Here is a 20,387-nt window from a genome sequence, read left to right on the forward strand (position 1 = left end):
CTGTCTTTCAAAAAATTAAAAAATGACCATATAGGTTGTTTGTGTAAGCACCTTATTATGACCTATATTTGCATTTTAAAGTTAAGCGACCTCTAACGGGCGTAAAAATAATGATTTTTCGTGTTGCATCTGTCGTCATGAAATTACATATTACGTCATTACCAATCAAACTGCACGTTTATATAAATGCAATGTGTGGACATTCGTACACAGGACCGAAGCTGGGGTTATCGGGCCCCCGGTGCAGCTTGTACCAGTGGGACCTGTTTGAAATTTGATTTGTATGCTCATTCTATTTATTTATTTGTGCTATTTACACAGTGTTTAATTTTTTTCAAGTTTGTAAGTGTCCAGATACAGAAACATACCCAGAGACATAACCACACGAACACGACATCGAACACACTCCAAGATGGGTATTTTAATATATTTTGTATGTATTTGAGAGAGGTTTTGTCACAGTGTCTGGGTTGTGTCCCTGGGTTTCCACTAGGTGTCCTCCTTTCCCACGGTGTCTGTCACTTTATGAACTGTCTGTTCCCTTATTTGGTCACCTTCCTCCTTGTTTGAGTTAATTGATTATTCCCCACCTGTCTCCAGTTCCCTCATTACCTTCTGTGTATTTATACCCGGTCTGTCTGAGTATGTGTCACGGAGTCCTTGTCTAATGTCTTGTTATTCCGTAGTCTTGATCCTGCCTTGTGTTTTGTCTGTTCTTATTTATTTGGATTTTCTGGTTTTGACCCTGCCTAGACTGTTTACCCTTTTGGATTGCCCCTTAATAAATATCTTACCTGCACTTGGATCTCTCCGTGTTTCCTGTATCACCGAACGTGACAGATTTAGCCTCGCCAAGCCGCTTGGTTCCTCTTAAATCATCGCACTGGGTCCTGGCACAGCCTCTCCAACCTGAGTGCTCACCCCCCTTTCCCACCGTCTCGTTTTCATAGGTCATACCACTAAATACATACTGTATTGTAATAAATAATTTCCAAATCAAGTACTGTGGTGTTAACATAGTAATAACATCTTTGTGATTTGTATTTTGATACCATGGTTCTGATTCTTGTAAGTGTACCATGTCATTTACACCCTGCTAAAAAACAAATAACAAACAAACAAAAAACAACACATAATTTGTAATGCTTTTACGGGTCATAATGGCATTTATATCGGTCTTAATGGAAACTGCAATGGTCCCTGTGGGTCTCTATGGATAATTTGTCACCTTTTATTGATGGCTTGGTAAAACCACTGAATCCTAATGGAATATGTCCCAAAACATTGTTTTATTTTTATTTTTTTTCTGGTTAATAGTTAATAGTTTGTAATGTTTCTCTAATTGTATTCTATGTTTCTATAGATTTTTATAGATCAGGGCAGTACATACTTCAAGGTAGCTAAAGAAATACCATTGTATTTGATGCCCAAAACCACATGATATTGTCATGGTGCATGTTCAAAAACCAAGATAGTATTGCCTGCCATATTTTTTTATGTTAATATGGTCAACACTGCAGAACTATACTAGTCACACTTGATATCCTTGAGCAAAACAAGCCTGTTGATCTGGAAGACACATACTTTGGCAGAAGCATATTTGACTCATCAAAATGTGGGTTAATCTGAAGTTTGCTCCACCGTCTCTCTCCAGACTGCCAGCTTTCTGCATAGTTTGGCGTCAAGGCTGTGAATCCATGACTATTGGTGGAGTGACTTTTCCCTTGGAGCAGTAGTCTAAAGACCCTCAGTCTGTAGTGTACACTGAGGGAGTAACACAAACCAAATCAAGAGATAGGCAACATTTTCAAGTCAAAGGTGCTAATTGACCTCCAGAGGGGCTGATCGCTTTCCAAATGGGATTTTCTTGAGAAACAAGTATAGCAATGCAGCTTGAGGATTTGAAACCTTGAATACAGGCTGAGGAAGTATGCAACTGTAAAAACAACAGATGACACAGTCTACAACAAGAGAGACCACTGCCAATGGGGCAACAGCTTCGACAGTATTGAGTACGAGTGTAAACCCAACAACACACATACCCTCACGTGGATCAGTAAGGAACTGTTCCTGTTAAAGAGTCTGTGGTCACCAGTGAGATAAGACAATCTTGTGAAGAAAGAGACACTGGGCTAGACAGAACACTGTCATTCTCATTGAAGTATGAATAAGAGTAGGGATGCTGCCTTTCCTGTTAGTGCCGTGTGACGAAGTTTGTGAAGTGGGAGTTTTGTTGGATTTGTCTGATGCAATAGTTGCACTTTACCCTGTTTGCTGCAGTGTTGTCTCTTTTAAAGTTTTCCTTCCAGATGTCTCAGAAGAACCCAGTGAAGATGAAGTTTACTTTTATATTTGAGTTTACAGATTTTATATAGATTTCATGTTAATCCATGTAGAGTTTCACAGTAAATTTTACCCATATAGATATATTTCTAGTGTGTCTTTCTATTTATGAGTATTTTGGAATGGTGCAACGTGATTTACGTATAGTAATTGTAAGTTGGGTGTATTTTTCCATATTTTTGCACTTTTCACAATGGTAATACTGTTTGAAAGAAAAATAAACTATGCCAAAAATGGGATGTGGTGTGCTGTAACTGAGTGGTCTTGGACTGACACATGCATGCAGTAGAAGAGGTTTTCAGACCGTTATTACCGAAATACCCTTATTGTAGATTTTTTGCTCATCCCACAGCTGGAAATGGCTGACAACAGAGAGTTACCAAAATAAAGTAGCACTTGGCTGTTGAAATGATCTCAACATGCAGCCAGCAGGTGGCGCTCTAGCATAGGTTAATGAAATCTAAAGAAGATTAGGTGTTAGTATGCTCATAAAACATTTTAAGATCCTAGCATCTTAAATGAGTTAAGACCCTAAGACCACGATAAGATAAAGTAAAGTGGACCAAGAGCACTTTAAAACCATCTTAAAGGGTTTAGTTCTAATTGAATCAGATTAGATTTCAACATACAAATATATAGGCTACTACAATGCGAACAGTTTAAAAATATACTTTTTTTTATTTATTTTTTTAGGTGATTTTATATAGGTTACTCCAGGCTTTGAATTAAAATATTTGTAATGGTTTTTAAATAATTATCTTCTGCTCACAAATACTGCATTTATTTGATCCAAAAATACAGCAAAATCAGTAACATTGTGAAATATTTTTACTGTTTAAAATAACCGTTTTTCTATTTGAATATATTTTTAAATGCAAGTTATTTCTGTGATCAAAGCTGAATTTTCAGCATCATTACTCCAGTCACATGATCATCATTCTAGTATGCTGATTAAGAAACATTTATTATTATTATTATCATTCATGCGCGTAATTTGCAGGGGGGTTACGGGGGTCATGACCCCCCCAAAAAATCTGATCCAACTAATATAACCCCCTCAATATCATAACATCATTCAGATTAAAATAATATGAAATATTCAGAATGAATACTTTTGTTCGTTTTCTTTATTAATTTAATTTGCCAGCAAGAAAGATAGTATCATATTTTAAATAATCTGTAATGTAAATTAGCATGTTACCTTTTACACAAGAAAATTATTCATATGCCGCGAGTTTAACCCCCCCAATGGTAGACCCAAAGTTACGCCCTTGTTATCATTATTATTATTACTACTACTAATACTATTATTATCAATATTTAAACCAGTTAAATGCATTTTTATTAAAGATTATTTGATGAATAGAAAGATCGAAGCATTTATCTGAAATAAAATTAGCTTTGTAACATTACACACTATACCATTAAAAGGCTTGGAGTCAGTAATTTATTTATTTATTTATTTATCTCTCTCTCTCTCTCTCTCTCTCTCTCGCTCTTCTTTTTAATAATAATAATACATTTTATTAATAATATTTTTTTAGCAACAAATCAGATTATTACAAAGATTTCTAATGATGCTAAAAAAATCATATTTGAAATAAATTACATTTTACAATATATTCAAATAGAAAACAGCTAAATAATAAAAAATATTTCACACTTTTGCTCTACTTTGGATCAAATAAATTTGTCTTGGTGAGCAGAATAGACATTTAAAAATAAAAAACCGTATATACTTAGTACTACTGTACTTCCCCACCAAATAAAAAACAACAAAATGTATTTGATCTCTCAGAGATAATATAAAATGACTAACAGCTGTGAAGTAATTTTTATGGAGCCAAGGTTTCCCGTATGTAGTGTATCGAAGGACCGCCCATCAGCGTCTCTTGTCCCCGCCCCCTTCTCGTCTCGTCCAATAGTAGCGCGCCTCCTCCGCCCCTCCCCCTCCCCGCCCTGCGGCTCTTCCTCGCGTCGCTGCTGCAGTGAAACCCACGGAAACGGGCGGAAAATAGGTTACTCTGCTGTCGTGTCCAAAACAGCCTATTCTTTACAAAACAACAAGACCAGGAGCAGAATTTCCCTCTTATTTTTGTGCTCTCATTTACTGCTGTTCATTTCCGAAGCGGAATTCCGTCGCGCAGGCAGCAAAATGGTAAGTAACACAACGCATTCACTGTAAACAAATACCAAATATCATAGTTTCAAATGCATCCTGCAAACACTGGTCAACAAATACAACGTTTGGCTGAGCTGTCATAACATGAAGATTTCTGGGTTCCCTATCGTGCATCTGCCAGGTTGATGATCTATTCTTAGTCTATTTCATGCAAAGTGGTTGCAAAATGAACGCTTCCCTTAGTAACACAGCACTGAATGCGTCTGCTGCTCTGTGATGCTGTGTGGTGACATTTAAAGTTAAAGCCAGAGCCATTAAGTATGACATTGGCTATTACAAGAAGCCATTTCTATCATTGTATCAACAGTTTGATAAATAGAGAACTGGATGCCTTAAGGCTCGTATTCAGGTTGTCTTTATTATTTAAAGTGTTTCATCTCACCTCTTATAAAATGTTCTTGTTATTTGAATTGTGCACTTATCCATACAATCTAGCCTACAGTAATACAACTCCAGCCCTTTTAATAATTAGGATTATAAAATGGTATCCGATGGTAACACCATGATTTACATGGTACTTAAAAGAAATAAAAAATAAACTTGTTACTCTACAGATGTTGTTGTAACAATGTTGTAAATCTCTGTTAACACTAGAAATTCAGTAGTGAATTCAGTCATGCTTCAGAAACTCATAACAGTTGGTTGTTAATGTGACGAAATACAGATTACGATGGTAACAAGAAGATACAGTCATACTAGTAGAGCTGTACGATTAATCGAACGAGATTAATCACGATTTTCATGTGTGTTTAGTCAGTAAAGCCGGTTCTGTGATTAGTAATAAATCTAAAGCTACGCAAAATCGTGTTCTTAACAGATGATATAATTGTAGGATTATAAAAACCCTGAAAACGTTCTCAATTATGACAGATAAACCACATATTGCCGTAGTCCTGTGTTTATCAGTCATGTTGAATCAATGAAAGCAGTTAAATCTTCTGTTTATTCAGCCGCAGCGACGGACATTTCCTGGATTTCTTCTTCGGGGCATATTTCGATTTTAGCGTGAGAGCGCAATTTGGCCTTTGGATGGATATTTACTGCTTATCATGCAACTGTGCTTTACTGAAAGATACGCAATTAATCAATATTAATTGCCTTTGCGATTAAATTTTGATTAATTGTGCAGCCCAACATACTAGAAGCCTCACTTATAGTAGCCTGCCTTAGAAAGCTGCAAGCTTCTGGCTGATTGTTTCCATTCAAGTTAACTGGAACAAAAACTAGGTCTGGCCTGCCATGTTCTGTTCCAGGTCCTTAGGGCTTCAGCGTTTTAATAAAACTGTGTGCTGTTCTTTTTCTGGAAGAGTCTTGTGACAGACTGACAGCGGTCGGGTCAAACACAGGCCTGAAATACTGAGCTCATGTTGGGACGCGTGTCAGACGAAAACTGAATATCAGGCTTTATGAAGACTGATGTGGTGCTGCTTATTCAGTGCCGGTAATTCATCACTGACTGTGTTACACATATTGTGTTGGTGTTCCTGTAGAAGAACCAAAAGCAGTTTATATCTGCTCTTAAGTGTGCAGACTGTGGCTCTGACAGATTTCAATAGTTTTGAAAACTTTGGTGACGCTAGAAGCGCAGAAACATTTCATGTGGTCATATGATGCTTTTTTATAAAGATCATTATTTTGTGTATTGGGTGTAACAGAATATGTTGACATCCTTTAATGTTCAAAAAACACAATATGTTTCAAATTCTGAACATGTAGGTCCCCTGTGTCCCGTGTCTCTCAAACATGTCGTTTTCTACAAAGCCCCTCCTTCTGACGAGCACAGTCTTCTCTGATTGGCCAGCTGAGCCAGTGCACTGTGATTGGCCAAACACCACAAGCACTGGTCGGAAATGTAACACCCCTTTCCATAATTGCAAGTGTCATCTTTCTAAATATATGTAAAGACAGTTAATAATCTCCTTAGTTTTACAATCAGTTCAAGCTCAAAAGAGGAACGGAGTCGTGACAGACACAGTGATGAATAGGGTAGGGTATCGATTGGGTTTTTTACAATACCGGTGCCATTTCGATACTTTTAAAATGGTATCGGTGCCTAAACGGTGCCAGAACTGATACTTATAAAAAAGTAAAAAAAAAAAAAAGAACCACAAAGTTGCTGTATAAGTTGACTAAGAGCACAATTCATGTATATATTTATATGCTTATATGATAAAGTTTTCATTTCTCTTTTATTTACATTTAAACAATGATTTACAGACATACAGAGAGCATATGTGCATGATTTTTGAGGCACCGAAATCTACGTTCTTCGGAAATTCAGTTCAGTGCATACTGGCTCCATCAGTACCCAACCCTAGTGATGAAGCTCGTATTTGTTTGCAGTACACAAGCCAGGGACAGTTAAAACAACTGACTCCACTGTGTGACCATCTCTCTCTCTCTCTCTCTCTCGTGTGCGCACACACACACACACACACACACACAACGTGCAAAACTCCACATTTGAACATTCCTAAATGCATCTATTTTCAGAAGAACAAATAAAGTGCTCTTGCTTCCGTCTAGATACACACAGCATCTCTGACATGACTGCTTCAACACTGTGTTACTGAAACCACGCCTTCTTTCTTTGCATCAACATGTGGGCGGCATTACACATATATTTCCACATAGTGACATAGACATGTGGGGGCGTGTTTGAATGACCTGTTTTTTGAGGGGGACATGGCAGAGTCTTAACTTTGATAAAGAATACGTCTTTGGATTTGAGACTTTAGTGTTTGCAACTTTACAGATCTTCTTTATGCACCAAGAGAAAGAAAAATTGCATCACATGACCCCTTTAAAGATGAACCTTCTTCCAAGCTTCAGACCATCACGAGGTGCTGTCGCCACTGTAGTTGGCTTATACTGTAAAGATCTAGGCTCCTCTCAGTGTGTGCGGATGATATTGCAGCTAGAGAACTGCTTTACTTCAGTATTTTAGCTGTTACAGCTGTGGGCAAACATCTTCTGCAGTAATGGCTTTTATGGCCTTTCCTTACAGAAGAGTGTCATGTTCATTAGGATCTGCAATTCAGTGAGTCGGGAACTAACACTGTATATATGACCCTATGAAATTACCTCTGTGTGTGTGTGTGTGTGTGTACATTCAAACACGAGTCCATATCACAATGTGATTAATCTGTGACATTCTGCATTGTACAGTGATTTTAATACAGTGTAATTCTGATGTTTCTCCATCGTGGAGAGTTATTATTAGGATGCCTTCCTGGAGTTTTCACTGGACATCATGTAAGGTCTGGTACATACTGCAGTTTATTCTGTGGAGAACCGCCCACATAGACAGGAAGAGTCTGTCTGACATGTACAGCTAGTGTTGTTCCTGCGTGGAGCGGAGATCAATAGGAAGGCTAGCAGCTGGCTTTCTCCAGGTATCACTCACACACTTACACACACACACACACACACACACACACACACACATACACTATAACACACTCATTCACAAACGCACACATATGAACAAACACACACACACACACACACTCACTCACAATAACACACACACACACACACACACAAACACACACACACATCCACACACACAAGAACTGACACACACACACACACACACACACACACTCTCTCACTATAACACCCACACACACAAGCACTGACACACACACACACACACACATCCACACACACACGCACTGACACACACTCACACACACAAGCACTGACACACACACACACAAGCACTAGTCAAGCGGAGGCCGACTCTCAGGCAGTGTGCAGCTGTTTGTGAGCATTAGTCATTTTTCTGTGGGCTTCGTGAAGGAGAATGAAGAACGATCATATCAGTTCTCTTCCCTTTGTTACTAATGCTTGCTATTTTACCAAATAATAATCTTAAGTTTTAGGACTGATATTTTAAGTTATTACTACGTGGATATCAGAAAACATTCTTACGTTGAGAAGCGTCTATTTTAAATATATTCCTATAGAGTCTAATGCAAACCTTATAGAGCCGGGAGAATCTCACAGAACCGGTGTCTATTCTTTGTTTTGTGAAAAACCAGGAATGGATCGTAATGCCATGGCTACGGTTTGAGGTGTGTGTAATATATGATGTCTAACCCCATCACAAACCACTTCTTTACCCTCAAACCGTATTAAATGTAATTGGCCTGAGCATCAAAGACACAGTTATGATTATGGTCAGCCATAAGCAGCATCTCCAGCCATGAAACATCTCTCGGTCTGTTTTACTCTGTGTTATTGAAGAGGTTTGGTGTGTATTTATGTTTGCTTTGCAGGGAGCAGCATTTACGTTCACCATGCGGTCTAATTGACTCTGAATGGCCAATGCATTATTTATGAACTGGACTCTTAGGTCTTCCAGACAATGTTCAGCCCACTAAAGAGTTAATTTCCATCTCAGAAGAGCCCGCTAATGAGTCAGGATTGCATTAGATGCAGTCTTCTCTGTTTTTTGAGCTGCAAGGCTTAATTTTCTCTTATCTACTCATGGATGGTAAGGTCTACTGTGAATAATCACTGCTGTAAATCATGTTTATTTTGGACTCGGGGGATTTGATATTAATAACCCAGTCCCACTCTTCAAAAACACTTCAGATGCCATTTTACTGCGGCTCTGCATTTGCATACACCGCTTCTGCTTTTCACAGTCGGTTTCATAGCTTTGTCTGAGGATGCAGGACAAAACCACAGAGAGTCCTGCAGAATCAGTATAACTCTGTCAATGTAGAAAGATTGTGAATTTGAATTAAGCCAGATGAAATCTACGATGAAATAATGATATTTACCTTTTTTCACTCAAAACAGAAGGAATCCATACTCCTTATGTGTGAATAATCTCTCATCTGTCCCTCAGTGCGGTGACAGATACTGAATATGGGCCTTTGAGCCCTTCAACTGAATGGCTTTATAAATAATAAATCAAAGCAGATGGAGATACAGAGAGTGGAGCCCTTTAGTATTTCATCTTCTAGAACAGAGCGGCAGCGTTTGGCTTTGTTTCAGTGTCTGTGTCAAAGCCAAAACGTTCTTATGCAGAATTATTATCATGATCATGATATTTTCAATGTAAGGTCAATTTGGTGGTGATTGACTCGTCTCTTCACAGGTGTTGAGCTCATCTGACATCTTTCTAATGGTTTACTGACTTTGAACGTCTCCCAAATGACACGAACATGAAATATGATGCTTATTCATATTCTTCTCTTTCACACTAATCTATTGTCTGTATGTATGACAGAAGCCATGTGTAGTGCAGAAAAGCACATGGGATCTGCATGTTCATGTTGCTCATGTTTTTTTTTTCTTTTGTAGGGAAATGAGGCAAGTTATCCCCTGGAAATGTGCTCACATTGTAAGTATCATTACATTTCTAGTTATTTTGCATACGAAACTTTAATTTGCTAAAATGTCTATCAAACCTAGATGTTGCCTGAAATGTGATCACTCATACTATCTAGTCGTCAAACAGATACGAACAGATGAAGTAAAGCTCGTCTCCAGAGATGCCAAGGCTTATTTTTAGCTTTGAAACTTTTCAATTAGTCTTGCTTCCCTTTGATGTGTGTGAATGTTTAACGCATGCAAAACTAAGCCAGAGATCAGAAGCGTCTACGAAGGGCCAGGGAGTCTGACACACGCTAGAGTTAGTCATTGTGTGCCATATTAATGACAACTCATGCAAATGACACACGGCACCAGATCTCTGACAGAGAGGAAGAGAGAAAGACGCTAAGAGCCATAGCTTGGAGTCAGCAGCTCTGTGCACATGAGCTCCAGCGCAGCTGTTAATGAGCTGTGAGGATCTGGCGCCCGTGGGGCTCGAGCCGCTCTCAGTCTTACCTCACCTCACCACATCGTGTGAAGAGCTCTGCTAGGATTAGGGTAGCTTGGGTAACACTGTGTGTGTGTCATGAAACCACAAAAATGTGTGTGAGCTTGACCTGTAACAGCTTTGGCAACTTCAGCAATCTGGAATACAGATGAGGTCAAAAGTTTACACCCCCCTTTCAGAATCTGCAAAATGTTAATTATTTTACCAAAATAAGAGGGATCGTATAAAATGCATGTTATTTTTTATTTAGTCCTGACATGAATAATTTTTGTATTTGAACCCTTTCCAACAATGACTCCATCTTTTCACACTGGGGATCAAATTCTGGAAAACCAAATAATTATTGGGAACTGAAGGATTTTTCTGAAGAACAGCAGGAAACTGTTCAGGACAAACAAGGGACTCATGAACAACTATCACTAAACACAAAAACACCGCTGTGGATCATTCAGCTAACAACACAGTATTAAGAGTCAAAACTTTTGAACCGGGTCATTTTTTTATAAATTCAACTATTATTTTCTCTTATGGACTGTGTAAACATCTTTATGCGAAATATCTTATTCACTTCACCACAAAGTGTGAAGAGCATTTTGCAGATTCTGAAAGGGGGATGTTAACTTTTGTCTTCAACTGCATGCAGCTCTCCCTCTCTCTCTCTCTCTCTCTCTCTCTCTCTCTCTCTCTCTCTCTCTCACACACACACACACACAGGACAGCTGTTCACTGTATCAACTCACGTCTGCTTATGGGTCTGTCCATTTGGAGAGCTTCTGGGTGAAGCGAAACAAAAATTAAGAAAATTTATTTTAGATAAATACATTTTTGCATTGTGATTTTTTTTTTACAGGAACAGTTCAGCCAGATTATAGCAGAACTGTATTAATTACTCCTTTGTTTGTTGATAAAGTACAGTGTTGTTATTGCTTATTTCAATTTAAAGATAAAATTGTTGCAGTTAAACAAATACTACATACTTGAAAACTTAAATGTCTTTATTTTTCTCTTGACATAAACTGGGTGAAATCCTCATTACTGAAAGCATCTGTTTTGATTTTGATTCTTAACTATATAAAAATATTGTAATGAGATATATTAATATTTTCACTGCTCTAGCTCTTTTCTTAAAGCCACTTCACTAATTTGTAAAGATATGGAAATATATTCTTTGGTTTTTCCCATTTTTATGGATGATTAAGGGAATTTGGGCTTTGTTTTCCCTCTTCTTTATATTTCATTGAAACAGGAAACCATGGCTGGATAAGTTCATGTTTATAATCACACTGGAGTGCTCAAAATTGTGAATATGAATGGGAATATACGTTTAGAGATATATTACTCATAAGAATTTATATGGGTGCCAATAATTGTGTCCAATGAGTATTTGAGAAAAACATTTATTTCATAATGATATTTCCCCCCATTTTAAATTATTTTTATCCAATGAAAGGATACATTTTTGTGATCATTTTTTTAAATAAAATATTAAAAGGATTAACAATGCAGATTAATTTTCACAGCCTTTGATCCACACATATATAGCATAATATACATATATAGCATATTTTTTTGCATCTTTTTATTTGTTCACTTTTGGATGAGACGGTGCAATTCTTTTTATCACATTTTAGATTTTAAGCTAAATTTTACCATGGGTCAGTTTTGTTTGATTTATACATAAAGAAACCAACAGAACTAGAAGAAAGTCTGCTGTAGTACACTTGATGTTCAAAAATGCACCGTCTTCAAGTAATCTATTGAACTCTTTTTGAGAGCTGGCGCCTCGCTCATGCAATTGACCTACTTACAGAAGTGTATGTGGAGTAATGTACTAGCATGTGGCGTCCCAAACTGTCTGTGAGTGCTCAAAATAAACCCGGCCCATGTGCTGGAGTCCCGTGTCACTGGGGGTTTTCCTCAGGGCGCTTTTGGGGGCTTCTTATGAGCTCATGGCTAAAAACAAGTGTTCTTGGGGTCTTGCCCAGTGGTCATTAATAGGGTGATGTCAGGCTTTGGCTGTCGGCGACGAGAGTAACGTTTATGGATCTGAAACAAGCTGTGGTACACGAAGAGAAGCTCAGTTCCAGCGCTCAGACTTTATTTATACGTCCATGCAGCTGTAGTCGGCGCATGATGAAACCCAGTTGTTATTGAAGCCCAAGTATGAAATATCACCTCTAGGCAAAGCAAAGCTTTCGAACACTCATGAGAAGCTTAGCTAATTTAGTTGTTTTTCATTTTATTTATTCATGAACCAACTAATCATCTGAATTAAAACAAATCTTAATTATAAATGCTTAATTATTCACAAACATTGATGAGACCATATTTTCTAGTACCATCATACAAGGCTATTAAAAAATAAAAGTTATGAACACTATTACTATTTGAGGGTGCTTGATTTAACTCATTTAGTGGATGAATGGGTTTTGTTGGCTTATGTCACACCATTGAATAAAAAATAAAACAAGGTCATTTCAACTATTTATCTTCCAAAAAAATTCCAAAGCCATCAGAAGGGAAAGGCTGTCTCAAGCAGAGGTTATCCCACTGGATAGTGGATGCTATTGTCCTGGCTCATCAGACTCAAGACCTGCCATGCCCCCTGGGGTGAGAGCTCACTCAACTAGGAGTGTATCTTCCTCCTGGGCACTGGTGCATGGCGTCTCACTAACAGAAATCTGTAGAGCTTGGCTGGGCGACACCTAACATGTTTTGTGAGATTTTATAATCTCTGTGTAGAGCCAGTGTCCTCCCAGTTGCTCGCCCCTTCGGGCCAGTAAGGACCTGCTCGGTGTCAATCCGCTTGCTGCGTCACTCCACTCCGCGGGTTGGATGCGTGCGCTATTCCCCTCGGGTGAGTTCCTGAATTCAGAACCCTGGGTTCCTCCAGCGCTGTTCAGCCCCGAAAGTGTTGTGATTCTCCTTTTTTTTTGAGCAATCCCATGCGTGTATTTCCACAGTAAGTCTCTTGGTAGCATGTGTCTTTCCCTTGGCAAGCCACCTTGCCAGCTCTGTTGTTGAAACTTCCACCCTGCGGGCCGGGTCTCTCAGAGATTCATGTGTATCACCACCATCTGGCTGATACCCTTTGTAAGTTCTCCTATGAGCAGGCAGCCTGCTAGCATACGTCCAGCTGGAATATGCTACCAAGTGCATTCTGTCATGAACTGATATCATGGTCTTTATGATCCGCACACCTGTAGTTGCCTGACAACACAAGTCTGTTAGAGTAGAAGAACTCATTTAAACAGCTGATAATAACATCCATCCAATCAGAAGTGATCAGTGCTGAAATAACCGCAATCAAAAAGGCCATATGTGCACAATTTATTTGATAAAAAATACAGTAATATTATTGCAATTTAAAATAGCAGTTTTCTGTGTAGGTGTTAAAATTTAGTTTATTTCCGTGATGCGCAGCTGTATTTTCAGTCGAAATATTACGAGAATAAAGTCTAAACGTTTTAGCGGAGTATGTTGTGGAAGTTTGACAAATTTGGAATTTTCACAAAGAAAACCGTATAATTTAATGAATTGGTTCACATTAATACAGTGATCTGATCATTAAAGAGCTTGAAAAACACATTATCGTAAGACACAGAATTTGTGTTTCGCTATAAAAGTAATTTTGAAAGCTGAGACTCCCAAAAAGCACAAATCTTATTGATATTGGATGGCTGGTGAACTACAAATGAATGCAATGGAAGACATTAAATATTATTTCCAAACATACTGTCCCATGACACATGGTATGATTTCTGCTTATAACCCCACATATATTTGTAGTGTATTTACAAAAAGGGTTAAGTGAGAGCTACAGCGCCCCCCAAAAGGTAAGTTGATTGGGTGTGTGAGCCGATGTTAAGATAATAGCTTCTTCCTGTTCGGTCTGTTAATGAATATCATTTTATTGATATTAATCTGTTTCCGCGAGTCCTTAAAATTGACTCTTCCTCATCACAGTAAGATGATGTGGCCACTCGGATGCAACAATATTAAATTAAATCTCGGTGGCCTGGAAACTTCTCCCGCTGCTCTCATTCTAATTTATCATTTGCATGTGCAATAAAGGCTATACTTTCAAACGATTATAACTTTATTTCATATGATTTCAATTCTCAAAACATTTAGACTTTATTCTAAAAAAATTTCGACTTTATTCTTGAAACATTTCAACTTTATTCTCATAATATTTCAACTTTATTTGCGAAATATATAAACTTTTTTCTCGTAATCTTAGTATTTTTTTTTTTTTTTTTTTACGTGATACTAAAACGCAGTTGTAGAAAAGAGTTGTGCTTTCCAATATTTTTGGGAAAACCGTGATCCATTTTATTTTATTTTTTCATAGTTCTTTGAATATAAAATTCAGTTAACAGCTTTTTGTGTGTGTGTGTGTGAATTATTAAACCCTGTGCTGTTGCTTATAATCAATATAATGGGTTTGTGCTGAATGAAAGTATTTGTTAAATGGTAGTATATCACAGCTTCCATAAATATATCGATAATAATCAGAAATGTTTCTTGAGCAGCAAATCAGCTTATTAGAATGATTTCGGAAAAATCATGTGAAAATTCAGCTTTAATCACAGCAATAAATTACATTTTACAATATTACACTATAAAAATGTATTCACTATTTAAATGTCAATCATTCACAACTTTATTTAAAGTTCGAGTGAAACCGTTCCTCACCGATACAAATGTGTGCGTGCATTGCCCATGTTTTGCTTGACATTAATTGTATTAGTTGATTGACTTGTATTAGCCGCAGCACATTTCAGGGGATAAAAATGTGACATAAATGTAAAAAATATGTGTTCATCGCTGTATAATGAGAAAAAAATTACAAATGCAATGAACACACAGGTACTCGGATTGGCAAGTATTAAAAAATAAAAGTACCTGTATCGGCCTTGTTCTGGGAAAAAAGCGGTATCAGTGCATCCCTAAAATGCAGTCTCTGTGACTTATTTTAAAAGCAATAAAACTCTCTTGACTGGCAGTGTATGAAAGGGCAGATATGTTTCAGAGTTGTGTAGGGTCATGTGACTGGATCTGAAAGAGCTTACAGTAGTGAGTGAGTCTGATATTCAAGGCTCAGCAGTGCTGTTAGTCAGCGCATGGCTCTTCGGTACGGTGCGATGGGCAAACCTCTGTGTGTGGTGACCCGAGCGATGCCAGCGCGAGCCAAGGATCCCGTCACGGGGTGTGAGTGTCTCATGCTTCCTTCATTTGTTGTGCTGTTTGTCTGGCGCTCAGATAGAGGGGTGAGCGTTGGTCACGTGTGCTGGATTCAAGTGTTTGCTAATGTTGTCCATTTCTGTGTTTGTTGTGCATGTCTGGTGTCTTCTCTCGGTCCACGCCAGTCGATGCTGATGAGATTAAAAGGCTGGGAAAGAGGTTTAAGAAACTCGACCTAGATAACTCGGGATCCCTCAGCGTGGATGAGTTCATGTCCTTGCCCGAGTTACAGCAGAATCCACTGGTGCAGAGGGTCATCGAGATATTCGACACGGACGGCAACGGAGAGGTGGACTTCAAAGGTGAGGCATGCCAGAAATCATTCGGCTGTTTGTTTGAAAGAGGAAATCTTACATTAAATGTGTCTCATAAAACATGTGCAAGTGACAGCAAATGAAGCCTATTTTAGCTCTATGTGACACTGTGACCTAACTTTTATGACGAGTAAGCACATTTGATCCGTTTCACATAAACGAGGATCTCATTAGTGCAGTAAAATGACTTAAATTTCAGTTGAATCTAAACCAGTATAAAGGCAGTACAACAAATAATACCATGACGTGTTAAATTAAACACTTTTTTTTATTTTTGTAAAGGGTTTTTATTTTTTTAAAGTAACTGGGCTATGATGCAAACAGACTAAATGTTAATGTTTCTTAAAATAGCCTTTTTTTTTGATTGTTAGGCTGTGCTACACATGTTGATGAGTTTGGTGAAACTCAAGGTCAATGCCGTGTAATGATTTTAATGCAGAATTGAGGAATGTTTTCTGTGAGAGCACTGCATGCAAACACACATCATGTGTATGAACTCAAACTCTTGAGCTGTGCAGCTGTGAAATGCTTAAATTAGCTCAGACCTGTTGCATCACATCCTGAAAAGAAGCCTTTTGTGTTGTTTGCCAAAAACATTCACATTCTCTCACGCTGATTCTGTCTTGATTAAAAAATCTCTTTTATTTTTTCTTTTTTTTTCTTTTTCTTTTCAGAAGGGTGATTATAGTTAAGTTAGCTAAAATTACAACCATTAAAGGTCCCGTTCGTCGAGGTCCCATGTTTTAAACTTTAGTTAATGTGTAATGTTGTTGTTAGAGTATAAATAATATCTGTAAAATGCTAAAGCTCAAAGTTCAATGCCAAGGGAGTTATTTGATTTAACAGAATTCGCCTACAAAAAACGACCGGTTTGGACTACACCCCTCTAGTTCCTGCAGTAATGACATCACTAAAACAGTTTTTTGACTAACCTCCGCCCACATGAATACACAAAAAAGGGGGCGTGGCCTTGTTGCGATCTGACGGAGAAGAGGAAGAGCTGTGTTTGTTGCCAATTCGTCGAAACGCTGTTATTTTCATCTCTGAGTCCAATCATCTTTGTTTGGGCTTCCCAGGGACGCTGTACTTGGAGATTAATGGTTACAATTTATGTTTAACTCGGTTCCCGAAAATTATAATCCACATGTAAAACTATCTGCAGCACATTTTGCTGAGGACAGCGATCTTCCTCAATCTCAATCAGTTTAATGCCGGATTCGCACAAAGATTATTCCTGAAAGATGGAGCAGTTCCCTCTTTGTCTGGAGAAGGCGTTGTTTATGGACCACAGTAAGTGTATTTTATTATTTAAGTTGGTGCGTTTAACAGTTTCTGTAACTTATTACACAAAGGGCAACACTGTTTAGCTTTGTTAACTAGATGTTAGGGCTGTGCAAAAAAAACAAATGCGGTTTTCATGCGCATCTCGTCAGTAAAAACGCTCCTGTGATTATAAATACATCTCCAGCACATGCTCCTGCACACTTGCTTCTCAAAACAAGTCCAAAACTAGTCTAATCGCACGTTTCCAGGAGGGCAGCGCGTGCTCAGCTGCTGTCGAATCACAACACAGGAACCGCTGGCCCAATCAGACGACGCTGAAAAGGATGAGTTCCAGGATGTGCTCCAGACTGTGATTGATGAAGCTCTGACACATGGACTCAAAATTGATATTTGCAACATCAACGCTCCATTCAGCCGTGAAAAACAGGGTTTCAAAGACACTGCCACATCCTCAAAATGTCAAAATGTGGCTTTGCATATTTAACAAACTGCGTAACAAGAAGCTTTTTTCAGGTTAAGTTGATTCACAAGAAGATGATTATCTAGGCCTTATAAACCTCAAACTGTGGCACCATCAGAGAAGCTTAAAGACTGAACTATTGCAGGAGTCTTCATCCTTCAGCTTGTTTCTCTCTCTATAGTCGATCTGCTTGTATCCGTCCTGTGCACTCAAATTGAGCGTGCTCTTCTCTCTATCATTACTAGACACACACCTTACTGCTGATTGACTACAGATGTGTTTTAGGACTCGGCTCAACACTGCGGTCAACATCAATTTCCAGCAGTATTGTCCACCTGATTGCACAGATACTGAATCACTGAACATTTTGAGTGTTTACCATCATCCTTCTGCATTATTGATGCACTGTTTTTCTATTTAACACTAACTCTGCTTTGACACGATCTGTATTGTTAAAAGCACGATATAAATAAAAGAGACTTGCGATTTCTAAACCGTAAGGGAAATGCCTGTGTGTTCGTGCAGTTATTGGTGTAATGATGTGTTGTTTGTGTGTGTAGAGTTCATCGAGGGCGTCTCTCAGTTCAGTGTGAAGGGTGATAAAGAGCAGAAACTGCGCTGTGAGTACAACACACTTCACCTCTGATCTCACATCACTCAGTGCTGGACTCTCAGTCATCTTCTGCTGTTCTCCCGGACCCAGTCGCTTTCAGGATCTATGACATGGACAAGGACGGCTACATTTCCAACGGAGAGCTGTTCCAGGTGCTGAAGATGATGGTGGGCAACAACCTGAAGGACACCCAGCTGCAGCAGATCGTGGACAAGACCATCATCAACGCTGACAAGGACGGGGACGGGAGGATATCCTTCGAGGAGTTCTGTGCTGTAAGACCATTTCAAACAAACACCACACATTTATCTCCATTTGAACAGCTTTTTAATAACTTTATTATTTTTAAAGGACATTGTATTATAGATAGAAGTGTGATGAGAGAAAAAAGTTGGGATTATTTTAAAATGCAAGACATTTACATTGTTACAAAAGATTCTATTTTAAATAAAGCTGTTCTTTTGAACTTTCTATTCATCTGTGAATCCTGAAAAACAATATCTATCACAATTTCCACAAACATATTAGGCAGCACAACCGTTTTCAACACTGATAATAATCAGAAATGTGTTGTTAGAGCAGCAAATCAAATCAGAATGACTTCTGAAGATCATGTGACTGGAGACAAGGACGAATGATGCTGAAAATACAGCTGTGCATCACAGAAATACATTAGTTTGCAGTATACATGCATATAAAACAGTTATTTTAAATTGTAATTATATTTCACAGTGTTACTGCCTCGGTGAGCAGAAGAGTTTTCAGTCCAAAAAAAGACATTTCAGTATGATTTCTTTAGGGAAATCCAGTCTTTTTTATTTTGACTGTGGTCAGCATGTGTTCCCTCATGAAGATATTGAGTGTTTAAAGTCTGATGACGACTGGTCACACCAGGAGCCTGATAAAAGCTGTTCACAGGTTAATGTTTGCGTGTGTCGTCAGGTCGTCGGAGGTCTGGATATACACAAGAAGATGGTGGTGGACGTGTGAGTCCATCTCCAGCAGATCCGCTTTCCTCTCCATCCACGACGACCTGCTCCAGATATCCAGCAAATGCTCTCTGTGTGTCTCAATGGAAGTATTTAAGCCACTTTTGTCCAATAGAAGTAAGTGTAAGTGTTACTGAACTCCAGTCTGCTCTTAACCTGGTGTAGCACTCGATGGGCTTACGGACTCCATTCAAGAGGAAAGAGCATCGGCTTCTTCATATTTATTTAGGGTTTTTTTTATATTTATTTGGTTTCGTCTTTTTTAAGATCTTAAGTATGATATAATAAGTATATGTAGGTATGATGTGCCAAGAAGAAAACCATCAGAACAGTGCTGTGCAGAAGCTTGTTCGATCGCATGACGTAAAGACGTTGGCTTCCTTCTGTTACACTTTGTGATATTACACTATTTATATCATTCTAGCATTTAACCATGTTTAATAAGCGTTTTGTATCAATGGTGATGTAATGTTTATATTGTTAGGTCCGAAGTGTTGAGAACGGTCCAGCAGAGAAAAATGATTGGGTTTACTTGAGATCTAACAACCAAAGCTTTCATCATTTGATCAGATGATTCGCTCGTGCCATCTTTCTTTCCGTCGTCTGTAGTGCGTGGATTATACCGATGGCCATCTTTTGTGACGGCAGCAGGAGATCCTCAAAACCTCTGAATGTTTACACGCATGAGAGGAGCAGCGTAACCAAATTCATCTCTGATCTCAGCATATGGATGTCATACGTCAGTAATAATGCCACGTCTGAGGCTTCTGCTGTATCTGTGCTTGCTTTTTGCATGATTACTTTCATCTGTTCCAATGGTTTACACCCAAGCTGTGAAATTTCTATCTGATATCAAGAGAACTATGAAATGCATTACATAAGTTGCCAAATTAGATTCAAACAGACATCTATTGCTTTCGGATTCAGCTCACATCATTTGCCCATTCGTTTTGTAAATGCAGATTTAAAAGGTTCTTTTGGTGAATGAAAGCGTGTCTCATACATATGAAGCTCGTCAGTTATGGGATGTCTATTCTGCATGCTGCATCAATTCAACTATTATGGGATATATGGACTGCTTGATACCTTATGAAACAATAAACATGTAAAACTTTA

General features: G+C 38.3%; 1 protein-coding gene across 1 annotated transcript; it reads left to right on the forward strand.

Annotated features, from left to right (window-relative positions):
• The first annotated feature begins 4,280 nt into the window (after positions 1-4,280).
• On the forward strand, positions 4,281-20,387 carry LOC113057414 (calcineurin subunit B type 1-like). Its single transcript, XM_026224793.1, has 6 exons — positions 4,281-4,501; positions 9,845-9,884; positions 15,737-15,913; positions 18,230-18,289; positions 18,373-18,557; positions 19,225-20,387. Exons 1-6 carry the CDS (start codon positions 4,499-4,501, stop codon positions 19,270-19,272), a joined length of 513 nt encoding a protein of 170 aa, XP_026080578.1. The 5' UTR covers positions 4,281-4,498; the 3' UTR covers positions 19,273-20,387.

The sequence above is a fragment of the Carassius auratus genome, chromosome 38, assembly GCF_003368295.1.
Source record: "Carassius auratus strain Wakin chromosome 38, ASM336829v1, whole genome shotgun sequence".
In the NCBI taxonomy this organism is placed as follows: domain Eukaryota; kingdom Metazoa; phylum Chordata; class Actinopteri; order Cypriniformes; family Cyprinidae; genus Carassius; species Carassius auratus.

Coding starts and splice junctions, on each gene's coding strand:
- LOC113057414 (XM_026224793.1), top strand. Junction 9,885..15,736: donor CCTGGAAATGTGCTCACATT/GTAAGTATCATT, acceptor GGTCCACGCCAG/TCGATGCTGATGAGATTAAA. Junction 15,914..18,229: donor CGGAGAGGTGGACTTCAAAG/GTGAGGCATGCC, acceptor TTGTGTGTGTAG/AGTTCATCGAGGGCGTCTCT.